We start from the raw sequence: 24,531 nt of genomic DNA, 5'->3' as shown, positions 1-24,531 counted from the left end.
AGGGTGGTGCACCCCTGTCATCTAGCACTCAGGCAAGGGGGCCTGGACTCAAGGTCATCTTCAACTCCGGAGAGAACAGGAGGACACTCTGGGTACATGAGACCCTCACTAAAGCAAAACAAAACAAAACAAATCCCACATAGAATGAGAAAGAGTGACCATCTGCAGTAATCGTCTTAACAGACAGGATGTCTCTCTTGTCAACAGCAGGAAGGACTCGTCCTGGAAAATCGCTCAAGCCTTGAGTAAATGTGAAAGAAAGCTGTATTTAAAGTCCATGCTGTTAGCACATTCAAAGAATGAAGTGCCTTGAGAGCGTTGGAGTCATCTGCACAGAGACGATGATGACGAGAGAGGACACCCACGATTTGGACCACGTCCTTCCCATGGCCTCCTGGACGGACGGCCTACTCCAGTTTGGACCACGTCCCTCCCATGGCCTCCTGGACGGACGGCCTACTCCAGGAGTATCGCCTCTTGACTTCTGCACCTGCCATCTTAAATTAAATGAACACAGAGACAAGCCAGTTCCTAGACCAGTTTGTAAATGATCCCGGTCACTCTAAGTCACCAGGAGACTCTAAAGAACTGGAGTGTGTAGTGGGCTAGGAAATTGGCAGTGACTCCTGCCTTGTAAGCCCAGCTCCTCCTAAAGCGGAAGAGGAAGAGGATCTTTGGAACTTCGTGGTTCAAGTGACCAGACCGCAGAACGGTAGAGGAGAGGGCCAAGGCTGGACGTGAGACACGTGGTGCAGGAGCTCCCATTTTTTCCCTGGGAGCAATAGAAAGGCAGTTACCCAATAGAAAGAGAACTAGTTAGAGGGTGTAACCCTGTTCTTGGTAGAGTGCTAGCCTACGTGCACAAAGCCCTACGTTGGAAGCCTACTACCACATAAACTGAATGCGGTGCTACATGCCTGTAATCCTAGCACTCAAGAGATGAGGCAGGAATGTCAGAGGGTTAGCATCATACTTGAACATGAGAGATGGTACCTCAAAAAAAAAAAAAAAAAAAAAAAAAAAAAAAGGCGACCAAGCAAAGTCTAACCAGCATAGAAAGTACTGGAGCCGAATCATTAGTGTTGCTTTGGAGAGAGAGTTTGGTCTGGGGTCGGGGGACTGGGTGATGGGAGCAGGAGGGGAGAGATGTCTAGGGATAAAGTGAAGGCTGCCCAGAAAAGAAGGGACTATATAGATACATTTTTGAAGAAAATGGGAGAAAAAAAAATAACCAGAGTAGAGACTAAAAAGCACATGTATTAGAACTAATGCCATGATTCGAAGCCAAGGAAAATAAACAGTGGAGCAGACGGAGGTCAAAAGACAGTTCACTTAACTGAGAAATAAAAATTAGGTAATAGCTAATTAAGTGGTCACAAGCCAAGGCTTTGTAGTGAGCCAGGGCTGGATCCTTGCTGGTGGTTCTTACTGCCGAACCCTTCCAGTCTCAGCCTTCTCGTCTGTAGGGTAGGTTTTGTGGTGCTGACCCTCTGGGGCTGCAGAGGGTTAAGAGAGAAGTTGCATAAAGTGGCTGGCCCAGTGCCCAGTTCCCAGGAAACACTTCTGATTAATGACGCGCCTATACCAGCCGTAGGCGTGGCAACAGTGTCCACAGTGAGAAGGAAGGGGATGACTGGGTTTCAGTTTTATTGGACATAATAGTCTCTATTGGATTCTATTGGATTCAATGGTCTCTGATAAATTTTCCCAAAGCTCTGTCAAGGGCTGGTCAGGTGGCTCATCAGGTAGAGGGGCCCGCCGACAAGCCTGACGAACTGAGTTCAATCCTCAGAACCCTCAGAACAAAACAGGACAAAACAACTGGCTCCTGCAAATTGTCCTCTGACCGCCACACACAAGCTGTGCCTGCCCCAACACACACATTCACAGTAAGTAAGTAAGTAAGTAAGTAAATAAATAAAATGTAATGAGGTGGCATTTTTGTTTTGGTTTGTTTTGTTTTTGACCATCATAGAACCAGATACCCATTTGCAACACAGGAAAGAAAGAAATATGTGAACAATACTTGTGACCGTTTTTGTTTGTTTGTTTGTTTGTTTGTTTTTTCTTTTCCACTGTTACAATGTAACGTGTTCGGAAACCGACAGGTGGAGGTCTATGGAAATGTTCGCTAGCTCTTACGGCTCTATTTGTAGAAGTCTAAAATAGTTATGCAACTGCTACGGCTGGATGCGTGGCTTCGTGCTAGGGAGGCTGCCTAGCACGCAGAAGGCCCTTGGTTCCATCCCAGTCCCACACAAGAACTTAAAATCGAACGTCAAAGATTCCTGATGGACAGTAGCCAGGGGAAGGCTCTGTTGGACAGGCCGGCTACCCTAGACCTTGAGAAGGGCAGAGTGCAGAGCCAACGTGCTGTATGGTTTACCCCTTTACCTTGTAATTTGGAGAGTGAACTCCTTTGGGCAGGGGACGCTGGAAGTACACAGCCTGGGTTTCGTCTCCAGTCTGTGTGCTTATTAGCTGTGTGGGTGTGAATGCGACCTTTAGCCTCTCTTGGTTTCCTCCTCTGTGAGATGGAATGATAACAGTACTCGTAGAAAGGGATGTTACAAGGTTTCAAGAAGCTGAAACCAGCAGAGTTGGTACCATAGGTACAGATATGGCAGCAGTGAGTAAATACCTCCGGGTTACCTACCATCCACATAAATTTCAACACCAGTGTGTACAACTCCAGGCTCCTACTCCTCCACTTGCTTGCTAATAATCCTGCTGTTCCCTGCAGTAGCAAGTTATTAAAAAGTCATTAAAAACAACACATGCCTCTCTCTCTCTCTTTCTTTCTCTCTCTCTCTCTCTCTCTCTCTCTGAGAAATGACCAAATTCAATTTTTTAAAAAAGGGCATTCATGCAATCTACTCGTGCACGGCCCTCCTGCAGCTGCTCACATGAGGAATTCAGTCACGTGGCCCGAGAGTGGCTAGGCAGGCCTGAACGGCTAAACCAAGTCTGAAAAGCAGGCTGTCAAATAGCCCATTCCAGGAACCATGCCCCCACGGTGATGGGTGAGTCCCTGGCTACCAGCACTGAGTCTCGCTCGGGGCATGAATGGCACAAGGCTGGCATTTACGTGGAAGAAGACCCACTTGTTCAGATGCTGCCGAGGCAGCCATGGGATGCATCAGGCAGGAGGATTGACCTGGTTCACTGGCCATCTCCAGCTACCCTTCTCCATCCGGCAGGGGTCCTAACACTTACACATAGGCCTGACTGTTACTCCCAAATGCATCAACATAGTGAGCCACAGATGGAGCTTTCAGCACAAAGGCTGCTGGAAAACGACAGGATATGACACAGAAACTTCTGTGGGCATCTTTCATTTCTACTTGAAAACTATGGCTGGGGCACCCAGAAGCCAGAAGCATTGAGCGAGTGAATATCTGTTCACACGCCCTCACTCCGAGGCTGAGGCTGAGAAGATCCCACAGAAGTCCCACCTTTCCTACTTAAAATTATTTTGCTGTCGCTCTTATGGAGCTAATAGGTTGTGGGAGACAGCACAAAACTTTTTTGTCAGTTTCCAGATTAAAAATAGTTAAAATGACTTCTATCTTTTATTTTGGAAAGCCAGGGACAAAAAAGATATCCCTTGCCAAGAAGTGAGGTGCCAAGTTTCTGTCAACTAACTGCTTGGTTATAATTTGGGGAGTTAGAATTAAATTTGTATCTTGGAAAAAAAATGGCATCTTGAAGAAAAAGATGATAGGAGACTATTACAGGCAACTTGTAATTTGTTCCTCTAATGAGGATGCCCACAGCTCTTTGTGTGGGTATGTGCTCCTGTGTATATGTGTTGGTGAGGGTCCCTATGCACACATATAGCTCAGATGTCAACTTTGGGAGTCACTTTTAGGAGTTGTCCACCTTGTTTTTTGAGACAGGGGCTTTCACCATACCTAGGAGTTGACAATTATGACAGGCTGGTCCAGTGAGCCTCAGGGATCCACCTGCCTTTCTCTCTTTATCACTAGGATTACAAGTCTGTACTACCACACCTGCCTTTTACATGGGGTGCTGAGGATTAAGCTGTGGCTTCACGCTTGCTCTGATAAACACTGTCTCCCCAGGTCTCTGGCTCCTGGCATTTGGAGACTGCTAATCTAGTCTGGGGATTTTCAAAGTGGACATCTTTTGCCATGAGCACTCTGGAGTGGAGTCAGAGGGCTCCATGAGTGTGACTCAGCCAGGCCTCACCTTCACCTACAGTGAGGTGTCACAGGCTCAGCTCTCAGCATCAAGCCCTTTTCATAGGCCAGGACAGAATGAAAGGACGTGTTGAAGCTATACTAAAAATTACTGTACCGAGTACCAATTTAGGAATTGTCATTTTCCTTCAGATTGGTCTTTAATTCTCTATGTCACTGAAGAGTAAACTTCTGACCCTCCTGCCTCCACCTCCCTAGTGCTGGGATTACAGGCGTGTATCCCCGTTTGCACTCTACGAAGAGCGGGAGACAGCACCCAGGGCTTTGTGCACTCCAAGCATGCTACCAACTGTGCTGCATCTCCAGCCCCAAGGTGTCCACTTTCTATCTCCTATCAGCTGAATTTTGACCTTGCTGTCTGTTAGAGTCACCCAAGGAATGCAAGGAAAATACCAAAGTCTGGGCCCTATCCCAGACCAATCAATTAAATCATCATTTTTGGGGTCTCTGGCATTTTACAAAATAAAACTCTCTAGGTAAGTCTAACTTGCTGTGGAGGCTAAGAACTGCTGCCGGCCATGAGAGACAGGCCCAGGGTCAGCTGGAACAGTAGTAGCTTCCTAGGCTGGGAGTGCGGCACCCCTCCGAGGAACACTCCCAGTCACCTGACCAGAGGCAGGTCACTCTGTCACACAACAATTTGCATATGTCTTCCAGGAAAGAGTTGTATGAACAGCAAAGCTATAGCCCTAGAACGCCTGCTTCCCTGCTCCAAACCCAGAGCAAAGTCCACAAAATTATCACCACCACCACCACCATCAGCAGCAGCAGCAGCAGCAGCAGCAGCAGCAGCAGCAGCATCCCACCAACGCAGATAGCTAGCAGTTGGGCTGAACCAACAATGATTGTGAGCCTGAGTCTAGGGAGCAACACCCTCCTCAAAGGATTGAGGGTTGTTAAGTCAGAATTGAGTGGGGGAAAAATAGTTGGTGGTTCACAGACAGGATTTTATTTCCCAAGTGTGTAACCAGGAAACGTCCAAACTGGGGCAGGGTTGCAGTGGGCTCTCAACCTTCCTGACGCTGCGACCCTTTGGTGTCGTTCCTCGTGTTGTGGTGACCCCCAGCCATGAAATGTTTTTTTTGTTGCTGCTCCTTAGCTGTAATGTTTGCTCCCGTTGTGAATCATAATGTGAAAGTCTGTGTTTTCCAATGGTCTTAGTGACCCCTTGTGAAAGGGTCGTTTGACCCTGAAAGGGCCCACGACCCACAGACCCACAGGTTGAGAATGGCTGGGTTAGCACCTTTTTAAAACTGTGTCTTACCCAGTGAGCGGGCTCTATTCAGTCAGTTTTATGCTTGGTTTTAATTGACATGGAGCAAAAAGCATCAAGTGTTCTCTCTCTCTCTCTCTCTCTCTCTCTCTCTCTCTCTCTCTCTCTCTCTCTCTCTCTCTCTCTCTCGTCTGGAAACAAGTAGGTGTCTCCACACTTGAATTTGTCACCGTACTTCGTTTTCTGCAGACTGGGATCTGGCACAGAGACTCCCAGACTCAGTGCCCACAAACAGCTGCATCCTATCGTACCAGCAGGTGCAAGGACAGAGCACTGAAGGGGGAAGAAAAACACACCATCAACGCAAGAACAATGGTGCCATTATGACACCAAGGGACAGGGCCTGGGGCTAACCACTAGTTCACACCATTTGAGCTGGAAATTCAGCCATGGCTCCCTGGGACTGTGTCCTTGAAAGGCAGCCACCACGACAGGCAGGTAGAGAGTGCACAGCTACCAACAGCAGTGCCTGCCTGACCAAAGACACAGTTGGGGGTGGGGGTGGGGGATTAAGTCTCTGCAGAAAAGCATATTTCTTTCCCTTTAGCATGACTTCTCCTCCCGTGGGCAGCACTGCCACAGTCACCAAGTTTACATTTACATCCAAATATGCACACACAAAAAAATTACTGATGCATCTCACTCCCTGGTGACTTTATAACAGGTTGCTAGGTAACAGTGCATACAAGTCAGAATTCAGGACCTCTAGTAAGCCACCATAAAATAGCTGCACGGGCCTTTTGCATAAACAGTGTGCCTTTGCTATCTGTTTTCTTATGCCAATTGATCAGTCAGTAAATCCTCCCATGGCCAGACCATAAGCAACACCCCCACCCCCCCCCATCAACAACTGAAAACAACAGACCACAGTATATAAGGCTCTGGCACACAATGCTTCACCGGAACCTACAAACTGCCTCTCCCTCTGGCTCTGCTGTTCCAAGCTCTGGCTCTGAGGGGCTGAAGAAGCCTTCTTTCTCTCATGCTGGCTGGGAAGCACTGGAGCTAGTAATTACAGCCCAGTGTCTAGGGGCATGGGAAGCCCTGCCTCTCAGAGCTGAGCCCAGCAGGAGCCCTGCATCGGACACTGCTGATCAAGCTGGCCTGGCAGCCCCTCCCTCATCCTCAAGATCTGCTAAGGATCTGGATTCTGAGCCAAGGGAAAGGAATAGCCCCTTACCATGCGCAGTGTGCCCCCTACTCAGTTCGTCCTTGTCAGCTAAGTGAGGAAGCATCTGCCATGCTAGGTTGTACTAAATGAATGTAGCATTTGACTTCTGTCTCCTGGGACAGCACTATAAGAGCCCAGAAAAGGGTCGCCAGTAGGTAAAAGTCTTTGTTTGTTTGTTTTCATTGTTATGTTATGGGTTTGGGGAGACAGGGTTTCATGGAGCCTTGTCCAACTTTCTCCCTTCTCCTGAGTACTGGGATGGCAGGTGATCACCACCGTGTGTGGGTCGCCTACAGGTGACATCCTAAAGGAAACAGGAAGGCTAAAGGGAAATGCCCATTTCCTTCAAAAAGCTCAGAGTATGCAAAATACTGCTTTCCTTGAGACTGAGGTGAGGAAGGGGGCAGAAGAAGGCGAGGAACTGGAGCCTGGGCAGGACGGAATAAATGCCCAAGGCTGATGGAGGGCCTGGAGCCCCTTCACAGTGTTACACAGTGTCCTATAGTTTTCCCTGCTCCCTTCTGTCTCGGATCATTTCCTGGATGCCTTCTCTTTCAACCCTTCCCTCTTCTGTCTCCTCCTACTCATGTCTCCCACCGCTGAGGGGCAAAGGTCAGGGTGAGAAGGTACACTCCGAAAGACCCGACTCCAGTGTCACGGAGCAAAGAGACTTCAGAGTGAAGCTAAGCCTCTCATTCACCTGGCAGTGACATTTAGTGAAATACGACGCATGGTCCATTTAAAGGAAGGCGGTGACCAATTATTCTCCATTTAAAGGGTATTGTCAATCTCCAGAGAGCTGAAATGGCATTTGGAAATCATCCTGAGGACTGCCACCTTCACTGACAGGCAGAACCCATTCTCAACCGACCTTTCTCCACCCTCTACAATGCTTTTAAAATTTAAAATCGTATTTTCAAAAACAGCATAGGCCTATGCATGGTATTGCTTCAAGAAAGGAAGAAAAACATCTACCAACGCTCTGCCCCAGTGTAATATTCCTAGTTCATCAAAGTCATTAGAAACTGAAACATGTACAACACACCGGCAATAGAAAACAGTGTCTATTAGCAAGGCACATTTTCCTAACTTATTCATCAGCCCCTTTTCCAAGAGCATTAGGGCAGGTGGGACAGGATGCTTGAGTTATTTTCTTAAATTCCACTTTACTGCAGATGCTTTCAATGGTCACATTCATAAAGACAGAAGGCAAAATAGTGGTTAGTTAGTGGGGGCTGAGGAAAAGGCTGGCAGGAACTTTGTCGTGTGATGGTACAGTTTGGAAGGGTGACACATTTCCAGAGATGGTTACACAGCAATGTAAATGTTAATGCCACTAAAATGCACACCTAAAAAAAAAAAAGCCCAAACCAGGATATCTTACGTTTGTTTGTTTTACCCCAATACAAGGATCCTGATAACTCATGATACGCTTTAACCTTTGTTTAAAGTTAGAAAAGTCTGTAATTCCTCAGGGTAGACTCTGGATATGTTCTTCAAAAGGCTTTGCGATTAAAACAGTAAAGAATCTGAGTATCAAAAAAAAAATGGGAGATCTACGCAGATGCACTTCAGAGACACCAGCACAAAAGCGAGCCAAGTAACTAGACCCAAGGTTGCAGGAAGTGAAAGACACAAACCTAGGCACTCCCCTGCCGTGCCTCCTAAGTGTCAGCCCAAATCCGGGCAGGAGGAGGGGCACTCCCAACTGTCTGCAGACCCAAGCAGAAGCCATGTCTATTTTCAAAGGGGTACCAAAACAAAATATTATTTAAAAAAAAATAGAAGGGGGGGAAATGAAGGGAAGGGAAAAGAAAATGTATCAGTGTATGAAGTATTGGAGCTCAAGGCCCCTTGAAATCACCTAATCCTGCCATCTTATTGCACAGGTGAGGAGAGAGAGAGAGAACACAACCCCAGGCAAGTACCTGACAGCTTCATGAGAAAATCGGAGGCCATCTTAACCGAGATGTCCTGGCTGAACAATGCTGCTGCACTGTTGGACACACACTCGGAGGGGTCTTTCAGCTTTGTGTGGTTGGCGGGCCTGTCGGCAGCGTTCAGGGTAAAGGAGGTGGGCGGGCTGTTCTCTTCCTGGGGCTCCTCCTTCACCAGCAAAGGTGCAACGCCAGCCCCACCCTGGCCAGTCCTCTCTGGAGTATTGGACGTCATCACGGTCCCCACTAGCTCTGTCCCTCCTCCTTCCCTCTGCTGCCCCAGGCAGCCACTGTCACTGAGGTGGGGAGATCCCTTGACATCTGGGTCTGGGATCTCCTCCTTCACCTTGGCCTCTGTCCTCAGGAAGTGCTGATGGCAACGCATGTGCAGTTTCAGGCTGAAGTGGCGTGAGGATGTGAAAGGGCACAGCTGGCACTGAAAGGTCTCTCCCCGGTCCTGATGCTGATGAACCTGCAGAGAAACAGGGAGAGTTGAACTGGGTGCCGTACGCTTACCGAAGATGCCTCTCTGTGTGGCCAGGTGTTCATCAGTAAGTCCCTCAGCCCACACAGGGCCAGGGAAGAGAAGCACCAGACAGGGTGATCCCCATGATGCACTGGGCAAAATAAAGTCAGTTTGAAACATGAAATGGAGGTTCAATGTCTATCCTGAAGCCTCAATTCTGTCTTGGGTAGAATCTTTTTTTTTTCCTTTTGGTTTTTCAAGACAGGATTTCTCTGTGTAGCCTTGGCTGTTCTGGACTCACTTTGTAGACCCGGCTGGCCTCGAACTCACAGAGATCTGCCTGCCTCTGCCTCCCAAGTGCTGGGATTAAAGGTCTGCGCCACCACACCTGGCTGGGTAGAATCTTTCTAATGAGCTAGTCAACTGATCTCACTTGATAGACATTGTAAACTTAGGGATCGGAAGACACAACCTTTCGTGCGGTTCTCGTAACAATAATCTTGAGTATAGATCCAGTAATGGCCACCCAGAGAATTTGCTACTTTGCCAACACAAAAAAGAAAATAAAAATCCCTCCAGGGCACCCCAGCTTCACAGATGATGGGATGGAACATCTGAACCCCAAGAAGTATCTTGGACCCAGTTTCTTATGAAGAAAGGAAAAACAAAAGCCATCTGGGCAGAAGGAGACCAAGTTAAAACGTCACTAGAGGGTCTAGAAAAAGGTGTTCCACAGTGAAGAGCGAGGCCAGCCTTTCACACTCAGCCCCAAACATGCTTGTACCCACGGCCTGTAAGAAAAAAAAAGGCGATAAACTTTTCTTCCTTCCCGTCCCTACCAAATTTAGTGCTTGGAAAAATTGAGGAAATCACTGTGTTGGCCCAAGCCAGGCTTCGAGCTGGCAGGTGCTCATAAACTTGTGATTTCCCCATTCATCTAGCCAACGTGCCTCAGTACTGACCTGCTACACTGTGCTATTTCAGGACTGGCCCTCCCTTGAGTGGAACTGCCAATGGTGTAGATCTGAGCCAAATGATCTACGAGGGCAGCGGGCGGGGGGGGGGGGGGGGGCCGGGGGGAGGGAGCAGAGTTGCGTGCCCTGAGCAAACAAGCACGAAAGCAATTGGCACTCAAAACAAAATTGACACTCCCTAGGTCAGAGGTGACCTGAGAGGGATTTGAACCTGGGTCTCAGCAAAGTTAGAGGCTCATTTGTCCATCTTCTGAACCACCTGGCCACTTTGCTCAGCTCTCCGTTCCAAGAGTGCAAGTTTTACTACAGCTGTTTATGCTTCCTGAATGAAATCCAAAAGCATTCTTCACCAGCCAAAACACACTTTAAATAATGTTAAGTGACCAACAAAAGCAAAGAAATTAAAAGTTAATCGTGAGATCCTGCTGCCACAGCACCCCACTGTGGTTTTCTGCAAAAAACAACAAAAGATATTCTGAGCCCTCAAAGCCGGTGTCTCTTAACAGAAATAACCATAAAAACTTAAACCCAGTTGTGATGGGAGTCCTACCCATTAAAGGCTTCTCCTGTACCCCAGGAGAGGGAAGAGGTGAGGAAATACCGCGTCTTTCCCTGCAACAGAACCCCTTCCTTTCTTTGCCATAATAGGGCCTGTCTGGGCACCAATCCTTTCATTCGCTTTCTAGCAGATTCCAGAAGCCTCCCAGACCAGCTCCTCAGCCCAGATCTCTCAAGAAGAGGCCCCTCGGAGGCCTCAGGTCACAGTCTCAAGGACTCCTGACAGGTATCCACACTGGCATGCCCGGAGGCAGGTGCTAAAGGTCACTGGTCAGGAAGCTTCCACGGCCCTGAGCACAGTGCCACGGGGCAGATTCCATTTCAGAAGTGTCCTCACATCTACTGACCCCAGAGAGGAGCTAATCCAGGGACAGAAGCAACAGAAGCCACCCCGGAAGAAGAAATGGGACGGATGAGCCCAAATTCCAAAACCAAGAGCAGATGGGTGTGTGGGGGTAGGTAGGGGCCTGGCACTCAATGAAAAGAGACACTACGCGTCAGATTTCTTGTGCCTCCTTTTCCACCTCGGCCGGGCCTTGTTGTACTGAGTTTTAGGATATTTGTTATAAGATTTAAGGCAAAACAGAACTGGGCTCACTTTGACACTTGTGAATTTATTTGCGCTACACCTCCCCATCTGGAATGCAGCGTCCATGTGGCCTTTGAGAGAAGCACTGTCCCCACTGCCCGGTGGCGATGTCTCCTCCCTCTCCTGACAGAAAAGAGCTTTTCTGTTATAATTTTTATTCCCTTTAGCCCAGTATGTGCTTTGAAGTACCTCATGGACCTCTAATGAGAAGAAATGCTGGCCTGTAGCATGGGAGTCTCACTAGATTTACTGACAGGCATTACTGACGTGACATCAAGGCCATGTCCTGGGTAAACAGACATGGGACACGTGCATCGACACACTTCAAGACTTGGGGGAAGTCCGAACAGTGTCTATACTCAACCTCCTTAGGGGACCAGGCCAGCCAGCCGAGGCTTTCGTGAGTGGTCCCAGCTCTCTGCATGGCAACCTCAGAAGGGCAGAACTCACACGTGACCTCTGGCCCAGTTTCTTTCCATGACGTGACGTGTTCACACGTGACCTCTGGCCCAGTTTCTTTCCATGACGTGATGTGTTCACACGTGACCTCTGGCCCAGTTTCTTTCCATGACGTGACATGTTCACACGTGACCTCTAGCCCAGTTTCTTTCCATGACGTGACGTGTTCACACGTGACCTCTGGCCCAGTTTCTTTCCATGACGTGACGTGTTCACACGTGACCTCTGGCCCAGTTTCTTTCCATGACGTGACGTGTTCACACGTGACCTCTGGCCCAGTTTCTTTCCATGACGTGACGTGTTCACACGTGACCTCTGGCCCAGTTTCTTTCCATGACGTGACATGTTCACACGTGACCTCTGGCCCAGTTTCTTTCCATGACGTGACGTGTTCACACGTGACCTCTGGCCCAGTTTCTTTCCATGACGTGACGTGTTCACACGTGACCTCTGGCCCAATTTCTTTCCATGACGTGACGTGTTCACACGTGACCTCTGGCCCAGTTTCTTTCCATGACGTGACGTGTTCACACGTGACCTCTGGCCCAGTTTCTTTCCATGACGTGACGTGTTCACACGTGACCTCTGGCCCAGTTTCTTTCCATGACGTGACATGTTCACACGTGACCTCTAGCCCAGTTTCTTTCCATGACGTGACGTGTTCACACGTGACCTCTGGCCCAGTTTCTTTCCATGACGTGACATGTTCACACGTGACCTCTAGCCCAGTTTCTTTCCATGACGTGACGTGTTCACACGTGACCTCTGGCCCAGTTTCTTTCCATGACGTGACGTGTTCACACGTGACCTCTGGCCCAGTTTCTTTCCATGACGTGACGTGTTCACACGTGACCTCTAGCCCAGTTTCTTTCCATGACGTAACGTGTGTTCTCCATCTGCACAGCTCTCTTTGCCGTTTCCATTCAGTGTGAGCTCATGAGTCCCACATACGAGTCCTGGATGCTCACTCACCAGGGACAGTTGGAGAAGACGTCATGAACTCTAAGCCAACCTTGAGGAAGCTAGGGGTATTTCAAGTGCCTGGTATAGCTGGTCATCAAACGCATTTGCACAACACATTATGGAGGAAACGAAGGCTTGCAAAAAAATAATAATAATAACAGTACTGAATTTGTTGAACAAATAAAGTGGAACCAATATAATCAATATGGGAGATTATATATCCTAAGATAGCAGCTACTTATGCAGGATGAGATAAATGGCCAATTTCATATTCTTTGTATGGGTTTTTGTCAATTCTTAGCACTAAAGATACATCACAAAGAGAGAAGCCATAAAACTCATGTTGGCGTAATTTCTTCGAGCATCCCATTTATGATCGCAGGCTGCAAATGTTGATGTGTTCCCAGATGATGACCGCTGTATTGGCTGTATTTACCGACGCTGCTTCTCCACACTGGGCTCTGTGTTAAGGCTCTACGCCCATGATCTCATTAACTCTCACCCGGTGAGAAAGGCCATATGCTTGTTTTCTCCGTTAGTGGTAACAGAGGCTTAGAGGGCTTCGGCCACACTGCTAAGCGCTCACGGCTCCTAAGCCGTGAGTTCTCACCAAGTTAAGATCACCAAGTCAGAGATTCTCATGAAGCTAAGTCAGACCGCCTCTACTTCTCATAGAAAAATCATTTTAGAAAAAATTATCTTTCTTTTCTAAGTCTGGTAAAAAGTAACAGAATTATGGATATGCATAACGCATACGTAAAAGTATGCCATAACAGTCCTATGGGGAAAATATTTGCCAAGTTTTGCAAAGTTAAATTCTATTCAATAAAAAAATAAAATAAAATAAAAGTGCTTTAAGGCCAAGAGGAGAAGGAGGAGAGCAGGGACAAGAAGGTACACCTTTGATAAAATTGAACTTGCATAAGCTGTTCTCACACTTCTGCTATCAAAAGCTCAAGTCACAGCTCAACAGGATAGGACACCATGAGTTTGAATAAAGCAGTGATTTCACACAACTGCTTTATTGTAGTGGTTATTGATCTGTTCTGAAAGCACTCAGGACCCCGCGACCTGCCGAGCCCTGGCCGCTCTCATCTGCAACACTGTCATGGCCGTCTGCCTCTGTCATCAAGGCACTAGCTCATCTCCCTGTAGTGTCAGGGTCAGCAGTTCCTGCTATTGAAACCCAGCCTTTTTTTTTCCCATGGGTTTATAAATAGGTTGTTTTAAGTGACCCTGAGCTGAAACCAAGCTTACAAGGCGTCAGGGTAGATGCAAGTTTTCTGCCCACTGAAGCTTTAAATTCGCCAGACCTGATTTCTAAACACAGCTTAGGCCGCAGTCACTAACGCAAGTTCTGGTTTTAAAAAGACATTCCTTTTGAAGTCTCGTCTCTACAGGCATGACGTTTTACCTAGGGAAAAAGAGACTGAGGATGAGGAGCACTAAGTTAATAACCAAGGACTTGGTAAAGTCCGGATGAGGAGCACTAAGTTAATAACCAAGGACTTGGTAAAGTCCGGTCAACCAGAACTTGTGCCCAAGTGAATTCTGAAGATGAAGGGGTCGTTACTGACCCCAGGAGAAAAAGGCCAACTACAGGAAACAAATTACATCATATTATTTACTTTTTAAAAAGTCTCCTAAGGAATTTTCTATAGTAATAGAAATTCTGTGTGACCACGCTTTCTAGATCTTCAGTCTGAACAGGAATTTCTGATCTATGCATAAAGACTCAAAGGCAAGATTTCAACATAAGCAAATGTCTACTAGAGTTAGCCAGAAGAGACACTTTACACGCAATGTCGCATCTAAGCCACGTTGAGAGTTATCAGCATGATAATGTTTTCCTCATCACATTCACGGGGTTAGGGAACGGTGGCGACCAGCTCTGGCTCAGGCACACTGCCACTGTTTTTTCCTTTAGCACTAAGGACAGCGCCTGCCGCGGCTGCTTCCCATTAGGGAGACTAGAAAACCCAGAGTCTCAATGTTACTTGGCCAAGTACTGGGAAGATTTCAGTTCAAGTCTTTGTCAAAATCAAAACTTCAAGCTTTTGAGACCTCATGAGTTTCCACCCCCACCCCCAAGCTGAAGCAAAGCCTCAGTAGAAAAAGTGTGCGGTGTCCCGTGTGTAGCTATGCTTGCGTGTGTATCGGCGCACATGTGTGTTTGTACACACAAGCGTATGCATGTGTGCACATGCATGTAGAAGCCATAGGCAATGTCAGAAATCATCCTTGATCATGCATCTACCTTATTCATTGAGGCAAGGTTTGTCAATCAAACCAGAGCTAGGCAATATGGCTAGTCTGAGCTAGCCAGCTTGATCGAGGAACCGTGTCTCCCTCATCTGAGAGTGGAATTACAGGGCATGGGCTGCCCCTTCCCACCTCTTACAAAGGTTTCTGGGAATGGGAACTTGGTCTCATGCGAACCCATCAAGTGGTTAACTGCTGAGCTCCTCTACAGACCGCACAACTGGTTTTCACAGGATATTAAACTTCATGTAATCCAGGTGGTGGTGGCACACACCTTTCATCCCAGCACTCAAAAGACAGAGGCAGTTGGAGCTCTGAGGTCAAGACCAGTCTGATCTACAGTCCCAAAAAAACCAAAAGGGAAAAGGAGAAAAAGAAAATGACGTCCTCAGATGTTTGGTGTCACCCCAAGAGATGCTAGCTCAACTATTGACAGTCTTAGGGACCTGAGGCTAAGACTGGGGTCTCTCCTTGAGGACGACCCCCTCCACTCTACTCAGGACACAGTGCTAGCTTTCTTGGGCCTGCTCTGCCAGTGCTCTCTGTCAGCCAAGAGGCCTCCTGCAGCAGGTAATCTGAGGGGAGCCCAGCCATGCCACCTACAAATGGCTTACCTTCATGTGAGATTTGAGATTGTCCTTGCGAGCACACCGGAACGGGCAGAGGGGACACTGGTGACTTTTTAAGCCTGTGTGGATCACCATATGGCGCTTCCAGTAACTCTTCCGCTTTATAACCAGACCACATATTGGACACTGGAAAGGCTTTCCGCTTTCTTCTTCCGGGGCTTGAAAAAGGGGTGGGGAGGGGGGAGGAAAGGGAACATTAAGGAAACTGAAAAGGCACATTGCATCTGACAGTAAATCACACGAGGCACCGAAGCACTGGACGCATCTTCGGTGCCGCCTCCTTTGGGAATTCTAGGATTATAACTATGGGGAATGTCTTACGGCTGCTCTTCTTTAGGAAGAAGGCCACGTTCTGTTGGGGTTCCATCCAGCCACCACCCATCACCCCGCCTGGGAAAGCCTTACTCCCAAAGGCTGTCACATACTGAGAGGGCATCTGCAGAAGGACTGAGCCTCGCCCCAGAAGCACCCGCCCCCAGGCAGGGAAGCCCGAGTCTATATCCAAATTCCCACTTGGAAATGAGTGAGAAATAACGGCGGTCGCGCTGCACGGGACAGGGAATAATGCCCTGTTCCCCCACAGAAAACCAAACAACAAGCAGAAAGCTCACATGCTGGCCTCCAGCGGAGACAGAACTCAGCATCGCCACTGGTGACTTGTTTAGCTGTGGCTGTGCAGACAGAGGCGGCTGCCAATTTAGCCGTCAGGGGGTCCTCAGGTCAGGGGTTTTCGGTTTTTATTTTCCTCTTATGTTTGTCCCTCTGCTTGCCTCTAGTAATGTGTCCTGCCTTTCTCTGATCTGCACGGGGTCTGGTTGCCTACTGCAGCAAGGGACACACTAGGCCATCACAAACGCTTCCAATTTTCAGGGAAGCAAACAGACCAACTGCTTCCGCTAAGCACAGCTCGGATTGCTGTCTCCTGCGCCGTTCTTCCAAGGAAGCGCCCATTATGATACTGGTGCTGAAATTCTGACCCATCCGAATAATTTAGGGGTGTGCAGAATAAAAATGGGTGCTAACAAAGGGTCTCTGTGTGTAAGTGAGTGTGTGTGTGTGTGTGTGTGTGTCCCTGAGGTAGAACCCAGGCCTCCTCTGAGAGACATAGATTAATTTTACTTTTTATTTTATTTGAAACTCACTATTCCAGCCAGGCCAGTGACCTCCTGAGACCCTCCTGCCTCAAGTTACCCAGCAGTGAGATTATAGGTATGCACTGCTGTGCCTGGCTTTAACGGAGTACTGGGGATCCAAACTTGGGTCCTCATCCTTAGGAGCAAGCGTTCTACAGGCTGAGGCCCCTCTGTACAATTTATGATGAAAGAAATTGGTTCATCTGTCCTGAGGAATCCTCCCCTGCTCCCCTCCCCCGCAGACCCCTCCGCATGCTGTATGGCTGATTGTGTCCATATGGTATGTTTGGCTCTTTTCAAAAAGTTATTATGATTACCTCTATTTTTGATAAACTGCTAGTTTGAGGCTTTGTTGCATTTTTATGACAATAATTCGTAGATGGCATATCAGAAGGCATGCAGCAGAGACCTCTGGCCTTGATGTGCACCCTCAGAAGTTTACACACACACACACACACACACACACACACACACACACACACACACGGGAAGAAATTATGGTTAAAAAGAATACACAAAAACAAATAGAAAGTGTGAAGCTTATTTGGATCCTGTGGGCTAAGGGGAAGGAGTCAAGGCACATGTGCGGGGGTGGGGGAATGACTATGTTCCCTGTCCATCCTGTACTATTTGAATTTTTAAATACAAACATTACTTCTGTGATTTTTAAAGGGAGCATTCCCGAGTGCATACTTGAAGATAATCTCATTATTTATTCATTGAGTCAACTCTGTTCCTACATGCCAAGAGCCACTTAAAATGGATGAAACCAAAAAGGCTCTGAAATAAGGTGAGGAGATTTAAAAAAAAAAAATGATTTTAATAATACTAGTTGGCTTAACCAAGCAACTTGAAAAACGCATCCTCTAACTGAAAATATGCCCTCAACATTGGAAAGTCAACTTCTGGTGTTTGGATTTACAGCAGGTGAGGACAACTGAGTGTTTCTTCTAGTGTAAGGAAAGTACCTTGGACAGTCCCATACCATTCACTCATGAGAGGCCAGAGCTTCCCTCTGTCCATGTTGACTATCTGGCCTCATCTCATCCCATCCCCGATTTTGCATCACTCTTCTGCTCTGTCATTGTTTCCTCCACACTGATATCTTGGTCCCCAAAGGCTGCATGTTGAACAACAGATTGTCAAAAAAAAAAAAAAAAAGCCTGGACAGCGCCTCTAGGTGCGGTTGTCGTTACACAATAGAGACGGAGACGCTAATGATGTCTATTCTGGGTCAGAAGAAGATCTGAGTAATATGGAGGACATGCACAAATAGGCTGTGACATGCCCCCTGTCTTCCAGGAGTGCTTCCCGCTACTGAAACCAGAAACTCATTTTACAAAGCGAGCAGAGGAAAGAAAGAGACACTGAGACCTCCGCCACAGAGGCCACCTCATGGCACACCCGAGGAAGGCACTAACTGGAAAACGAACACTGCCAGATTGCAGATTCCCCTAGTGCTGTGTCTTGCCTACACGATCAACAACTTTTCTGATCTTTCAGTTGCCTCCCCAGCCACCATCTTAATCACGGATTCCGCACTTTCAAGTGTATTGCATGCAATATGCTTCCTTGTACCAGGGTCTTCCTTGTGTTGTCCGTAAGTAGCCCTGGCATGTAGAAACTCAATTGATTCCAAATAAATAATGCATAAATGTAATAAGCCCTACATATTAGCACTCCATATAAATCCATTTATTTCATCTTTAAACTATGCTGCCTTTAGTTTTAATTAGCTCCAAAATACACATGAATCGTGCCCAAATTAGGGTGTCCTTGAATAGACTAGAAGAACATATAACAGTGAGAAAATGCTGACTGAAAAAATAACTACACTCACAACTATTTGGATTTTTTTATGTCTGTATGTGTGAGCATGTTTGTGGAGGCCAGCTATCACTATCAGGTGACTTCCTCAATCACTCCCCACTTTTTTTTTTTTTTTTTTTTTTTTGAGACTAAGTCTCTACTTGAACCTGGATCTAGCCCATGCGATAGAGTGGCTGATCGGGAAATCCTTGGGATCTGCCAGTCTCAGCGGCCCTGGCATGGGGGTTACAAAGGTATACACTTTTATGTGGGTTCTGGGGGGTGAGCCAGGGCCTTCCGCTTGTGCAAGAAGCTCTTTACCCGAACCATCTCCTCAGCTCTCCATTTGGAAAATTTAAGCTATCCTGGAAGGAATGGAAGACAGAAGCCATGTGACAAAAGTCACCAGAATGCACTGTGCCAGTGATCAGCTCCTGGTGACATTTGCATATGTATGTGCTCAAGGAAGCAACTTCACATTTTAGGACGCCTCCCATGGGTACATGACGCCGTTAACGACAAGAGATGGGGAGGAAGAATGAAGTTTCCTTCATATGCCAAACTGCTTGCATTTAGAGCGTGGGGGGGGGGAGGACGACCACTTCCCTGGGATGAAGCGCACATTCAGGGAAGCACCAGGACGGTGGTGTTCATGCCTTGACCCAGCCTGCAACTGCCTGGTAAACACGCCCCCTCAAATACACCACTGCAAACAAAACAAAATTCCACCTGATGCTGAGGATGCTGTGGGGCGAGGGGCTGCAAATGTGCGCCTTTGGAGAAAACATGCTCACCCTCCGGACAATAACAATGAGACAGGAGACAACGCAGGTCAAGGGAAGTGTTTAGCAGTGGTAGGTTAGACTGTGAGGGATGACGATGCCCTAGACACACCCTCCCAGGCAGAGAGCCCACCCTCAGAGCAGATGCAAATAAAAGCTGTGAATATGTAGCTCAGAGCCCTGAGGAGGTCAGGACCAGGAGCCCACTGTGCAGCTCCGCCTACTCGAGCTCTAGATGACCCAATCTGGGTCCCAGAGAGAAAGAAGATCAGAGAGGAGAGATGTGGACAAAGGGGAATGCAGCTGGCCACCCTACTTGTGTCTCCTCAGAGCTGCAGAGATGTGGGCAAATGTCTCCTCAGAGCTACAGAGATGTGGGCAAAGGGACATGTGGCTGAGGCACCCTACCTGTGTCTCCTCAGAGCTGCAGATAGTGCCAGCTTCAACACATGACCCAATAAGCGTGCTGCACTGTATTGAGGCTCAGTGAAAAGGGCTGGGCTGAGAGCGCAGTGAGAAATGAATACGCAAGTGCTGGAAATAGAAGGGAGAGAGGAGGCAGGCTGCAGGGTAGCCCTGACGGGGCCAGCATGGACCCACAGGTGTGTGCCTCTCCTGGTACACCCAGAAACGGCCCAGGATGAATGGATGGATCAGCAGACGCGTGCTCAAGCATTTACGCCTCGGCTGCTTCCAAGAGCAAACGGAGAGCAGCTGAACTGGACCTCACATCACCGTTAAAGTTGAATGGTACACATTGAACTATGAAAATGAACAGACTCTGCACAAAACGGAGATGCTCTTACAGGAGTCTTGAGTGGGAGCTTTGAAAGGAAAGATGCCATGTTTTTATCATCAACAACAACCATAATAATAAAAGAAAGCTTGTTGAGAATTAGTAGGCAGAGTTAGAAAATTATAAGTAAGTGCATGGGATGTCACAGCAGGAAGGGAGCCTAGTGACAATTCTAAACACTCCAGTTTGCACACAATGAAGCAGAGCCGAGTGCACACGTGCAGGGGTGAGACCTAGAGACAGGGCTGAGACCAGAACACACCTTTTAATTTCCAGTTTGGTGTTCTATTGTCAACACATAAATCCACAAAACAACAAAAACGGAATTTCACAGAGCTAAATAATAGTAAAATTGATAATAAAGCATGAAAGGTTTTATTATTTCAGGTATTATTAAAGCAATTTCAAGTTTTCGTAGGCTCCTAGCTAGAGCCCACGCTAGGATGTGCTGGACGTCAAGATATTGAGTAAATTACAATTGAGTAAACGCTCACACAGCTCTTACCAAGCACACAGATGGTGTTTATAGGTGCCAGGGGACCCTAGGTGTGTGTAATCCATGCACATTACATTATCACCAGCACTTTAGACATATGAGCTTGATTGGTGCATATATGTGTAGGATAAATCTTCCTCTCTTACAATATACATAGAACATGTAGAGATTTTTAAATTCTTTTTGTTTGTTTGAGTTTGGTTTGTGAGACAAGGTCTCTTGTAGCTCCAGCTGCCTGAAAACCTGTTATACAGCCAAAGAAGACTTTGAACTTCTGACCCTCCTGCCTCTACCTCTGGAGTGCTGGCCTAACAGTTACACATCGCCACAACCAGTTAACGTGGTGCAGGGAATCTAGCCCACAGCTCCAGGCACGGAGGCGAGCCCTGGACCAGTCCACCTCCATCCCCAGCCAGACCTTAAATCTTTTCATGAAATCTCTTAAGCGTGCCTCTCAAATGCTGTTTCAGAGGATGAGAGGTTGAGGTGGAACTGGCTACAGCTAACAGGACTGTTAGGGAGGTGACATTATCAACGCATGTCTTAACAAGCATTGAATAGAACTAAGGCAGGAGCCTGATACCTCTAGCATTCTATACTTAAGTCACCTTGAAAACGTTTGAGACCAGCCACAGATTTGACTCCTGTTAGAAAGTGAGTTTTCTAGGCAAGTCTGTATATGTAATCATTCTGGATTAAGGCTCTTGCAACTGTGGATCCAATGGGAGGATGGGGAGAGGTCATCTGCCCACTTTGTGAGCATCTGCCATGATGATTTTCAGAGCACCCCATAAAGGTAAAAAGGAACAGCAGCCCAGAAAATCCTTATGGACCAACCCTGCCAATAGCCTTAGCTGTCAGCTTCTGGGGGCCAGGGTGCTTTGAAGTCTAAGCAAATTTTACATAGTACAAGGTGATGGTTTAGAGACCCTCGCTCTGAAAACACCACCTGTTATTTCTTTAACCAGGAGCCTGGCATCCTGGGACTGCAGTTGGTTTTCTACAAGAAACTTTGTCTTGAAAAAAAAAATCAAACCATTTATTTTATTCTGAGCTGTGTGAGAGAACAGTGGCTTCAAAGAGAATTGAGTCAATGTGTGACATTTATCTTTATAGCAAATGAACACCGTCTTTCCTCCAGCGTGTCCCCTTTCAGAGGAGCGGTGTAGCATGTGCTAAGGGCGCAGGTCACTTGAAAGAAGCCTCCCCCTCGAGTGTCACATCTCTCCGGAGGGGCGGAAAGGCTACCGAGTGCTGGACTCTCAAGGAATTCAACACACCACGACCTGGCAACAACAGAATCCTGCTCAATAAAGAATAAAGCCAGACCTAAAAGACACTATTTTTTTTTTCATGATCTGGACTCCCTTGACCTAAAGAAGGTCAAAGCAATGTCTGGTGTCTAAATTACTTGATACAGGAGCAGCTTCCTTAGCACACAGCTCTTTGGAACTCCAGAGACAACTTTATACTCTTTTTTTTTTTTTTTTTGGTAACATTTTGAGAAACAACTTTAAAAAAAGAACCTCCTTGAAATCAGGGTGGTGTGTGATTTTTGTGGCCTCTTTCCAGAGATGGGAGGTAGGGATGGTATTTGTTTGTTTGGGGTAGTTGTTTTTCTCCCCCCACCCCCATACAGGGTCTCTTGCAGCCAAGACTAACCTCGAACTCATTACGTAGCCAAGGATGACCTTGAACGTCTGATCCCTCTGCCTCTATCTCTCCAAAGTAAGGATTATATACATCAGTCTACTGTTGGTTTCTTGGCAACCTGGATTCAGGTGTGGTTCTCCGTTACCTGAAAAGCACTATGACAGTGTGGTAAGACCTGCACTTACGATTCTCGTGTGTGTGTGTGTGTGTGTGTGTGTGTGTGTGTGTGTGTGTGTGTGTGTTTGCGTGCACGCATGTGGCACAGACACAGATGGAGGTCAGGATAATTTGCAGAGAGGGTTCTCTCCTTCCATCAAGTGGGTTCCGGGGATCACGTTGGGGGTCATCAGGCTTAGTGGAAAGCAACTTTACACTCATTTTCGCTGCCCTCTCACTGCTTTTCATTTGAACATCTCAATGTTCATTGACTGAAATAATAAACGTGTCTTACAGGTCTCCTTCATTAAATTCTAGCAAAAAGCCCACAGAGATGTTAGCAAGGCTAAGTACCCTTAAACCAAGAGAGGAGCACACCTTTCTCTCCTCAGAGGCACATCCTACAGCAAAACAAGCAAGGAGCCAACCTGGCCCTGGATACTCGTGACTTCCTTCTCACTTGTCAGTGCATCTGTTAGTTCAGTGACAAAGCGTTCTTTCGCAGTTCTTGCCTTCTGTCGCCAAGACCACTTTAAAATAACGGAGAGACAGTGTGCCTTCAGGAGGCTGGCTTTACCAAACTTTTCTTTCCAGGCCTCCATTCCACTACCTTTCCCTCTTCGATGTGTGTGGGCTTCTCCAAGTCACTGATGCCAGTCTGACGCATAACATAAACATCACTCATAAACAGCCTCCATAGGCAGAAAGGAGAACAATTATACAACCGCATGTCGCATCCGGCCTTGCCTCCCTAAACTAAAGGACTCTAAGCCGAAAGCGATTTATCCTATTGGGAAAGTACCCAGCTCCCCTTACTCTCCTCGCTTCAGCCTTTTCCCTCCGTTCATCACAAGGAAGAAGGGGGGGAGTCTGGAGAAACGAACCCCAAGTTGAGTAAGCATTGAGTTACTCTAAGGACACGTCAGAAACTCAGGAGTGGACCACCTGCCTCCCGTGAGTCCAAATCCCAGTGTCCCGTTCTCCTTGGTCTGTTCTGCTGCTCACGTGGGGGTTTTTTGTTGGCTGGTTTGTAGACAGCAATCCTCACTATGAGTCCAGCCTGGTCTAAGTCTGTGATCTTTCTGAGTGTTGGGATGACAGGTCCCTATGCCTAACTTGTTTACAAAATTTGTTGTTGTTGTTGTTGCTTGATTGTGTGTGTGTGTGTATACATCTAGGTGTGTAGCACATGTTCTGCTCCTATCATTTGGGTTCTGGGGATCAAACTCAGGTTGGTGGCAGGCGCATTTACCCACAGAGCTAACCTGCTGGCCCTGCGTAGGTCTGATTGTGATCACAACTATGGCATTTGGCTCACTCAGTAACTTTGGCGGCAATGTGCCACGTATACCAAGCTGATGTTAACTCTGATGGCTCAGGGGGATCTCGGGCACACTTCACCAATGCAGCTGCAGATGACTGACAGATGTTGGGGCACACAATGGTCATATGTATTAATGATGAGGTGACATGGCCTACTACTCCCTGTCCCAGTTTGGCAGGATATCCTTGAGAGACATTTGGGATCACCCCCACGCAGGGCACAGGTATTTACCACAAATGCTGTTTCAAAGCAAGCCAGTAGACATTGCCATGGTGGCATGGTACTGTTAAACCCCTCATTCCAAGGATCTGGCTGTGAATGCCAGGGCTCTGTGGGATAGTGATGTCCCAGGAAAAGACCATCTCACACCGCCACACACACAGTCTTTCATATGCGAGTGGATTTGGGCAAAATGAAGCCCATGCAAGAAATTCTTGTGTTCTGTTTGACAAGAAATTGCAGGTGAACAGGATAGGTGAACAAAGCTTAAATTCCACAGAAAGGTAATAAAAACACTAACATAAAGGCGTGTGCTGTGATCAATTAGGGCAGAGCAGTTACTGATTACACAAAAGTCCATTTGTGATAGAGGCAGCAGGGCCTCCCCTTGCCCACTAAAGCAGTGTTTTTCCCCCCTCTGTGTTCACTGACGCCTTGCACTCTGACAAGGACGCTTTGATCTCCCCCCATTAAATGTATCTGGTACGGGCCTGGTCTGAACTTGGTGAGGGGTGTGGGTGGGGGTGGGGGTATGCATGAAAGAGAGGGAGTATTGCATGTCGCCAAGATTATTCATTACTTTTCAAAACCACAGCTATTTGTGAAGGCTTTGTGTGGCACACACATGAAAGACTATTATGCTGTCCGTTTTAAGGATT

General features: G+C 47.4%; 1 protein-coding gene across 1 annotated transcript in view; it reads right to left on the bottom strand.

Moving 5' to 3' along the window:
* The window catches only part of Znf827 (zinc finger protein 827), a 114,492-nt gene that overhangs the window by 55,783 nt on the left and 34,178 nt on the right, over positions 1–24,531 (bottom strand). Inside the window, exons 3-4 of the mRNA XM_051169298.1 lie at positions 15,490–15,662; positions 8,596–9,076 (exon numbers count right to left, since the gene is read on the bottom strand). Coding sequence (XP_051025255.1) covers positions 8,596–9,076; positions 15,490–15,662 — 654 coding nt within the window. The remainder of the gene's footprint in view (positions 1–8,595; positions 9,077–15,489; positions 15,663–24,531) is intronic.

Source organism: Acomys russatus, chromosome 26, assembly GCF_903995435.1.
Source record: "Acomys russatus chromosome 26, mAcoRus1.1, whole genome shotgun sequence".
NCBI classification, from domain to species: Eukaryota; Metazoa; Chordata; class Mammalia; order Rodentia; family Muridae; genus Acomys; species Acomys russatus.
This window is presented reverse-complemented; position numbering and strand designations above follow the sequence as displayed.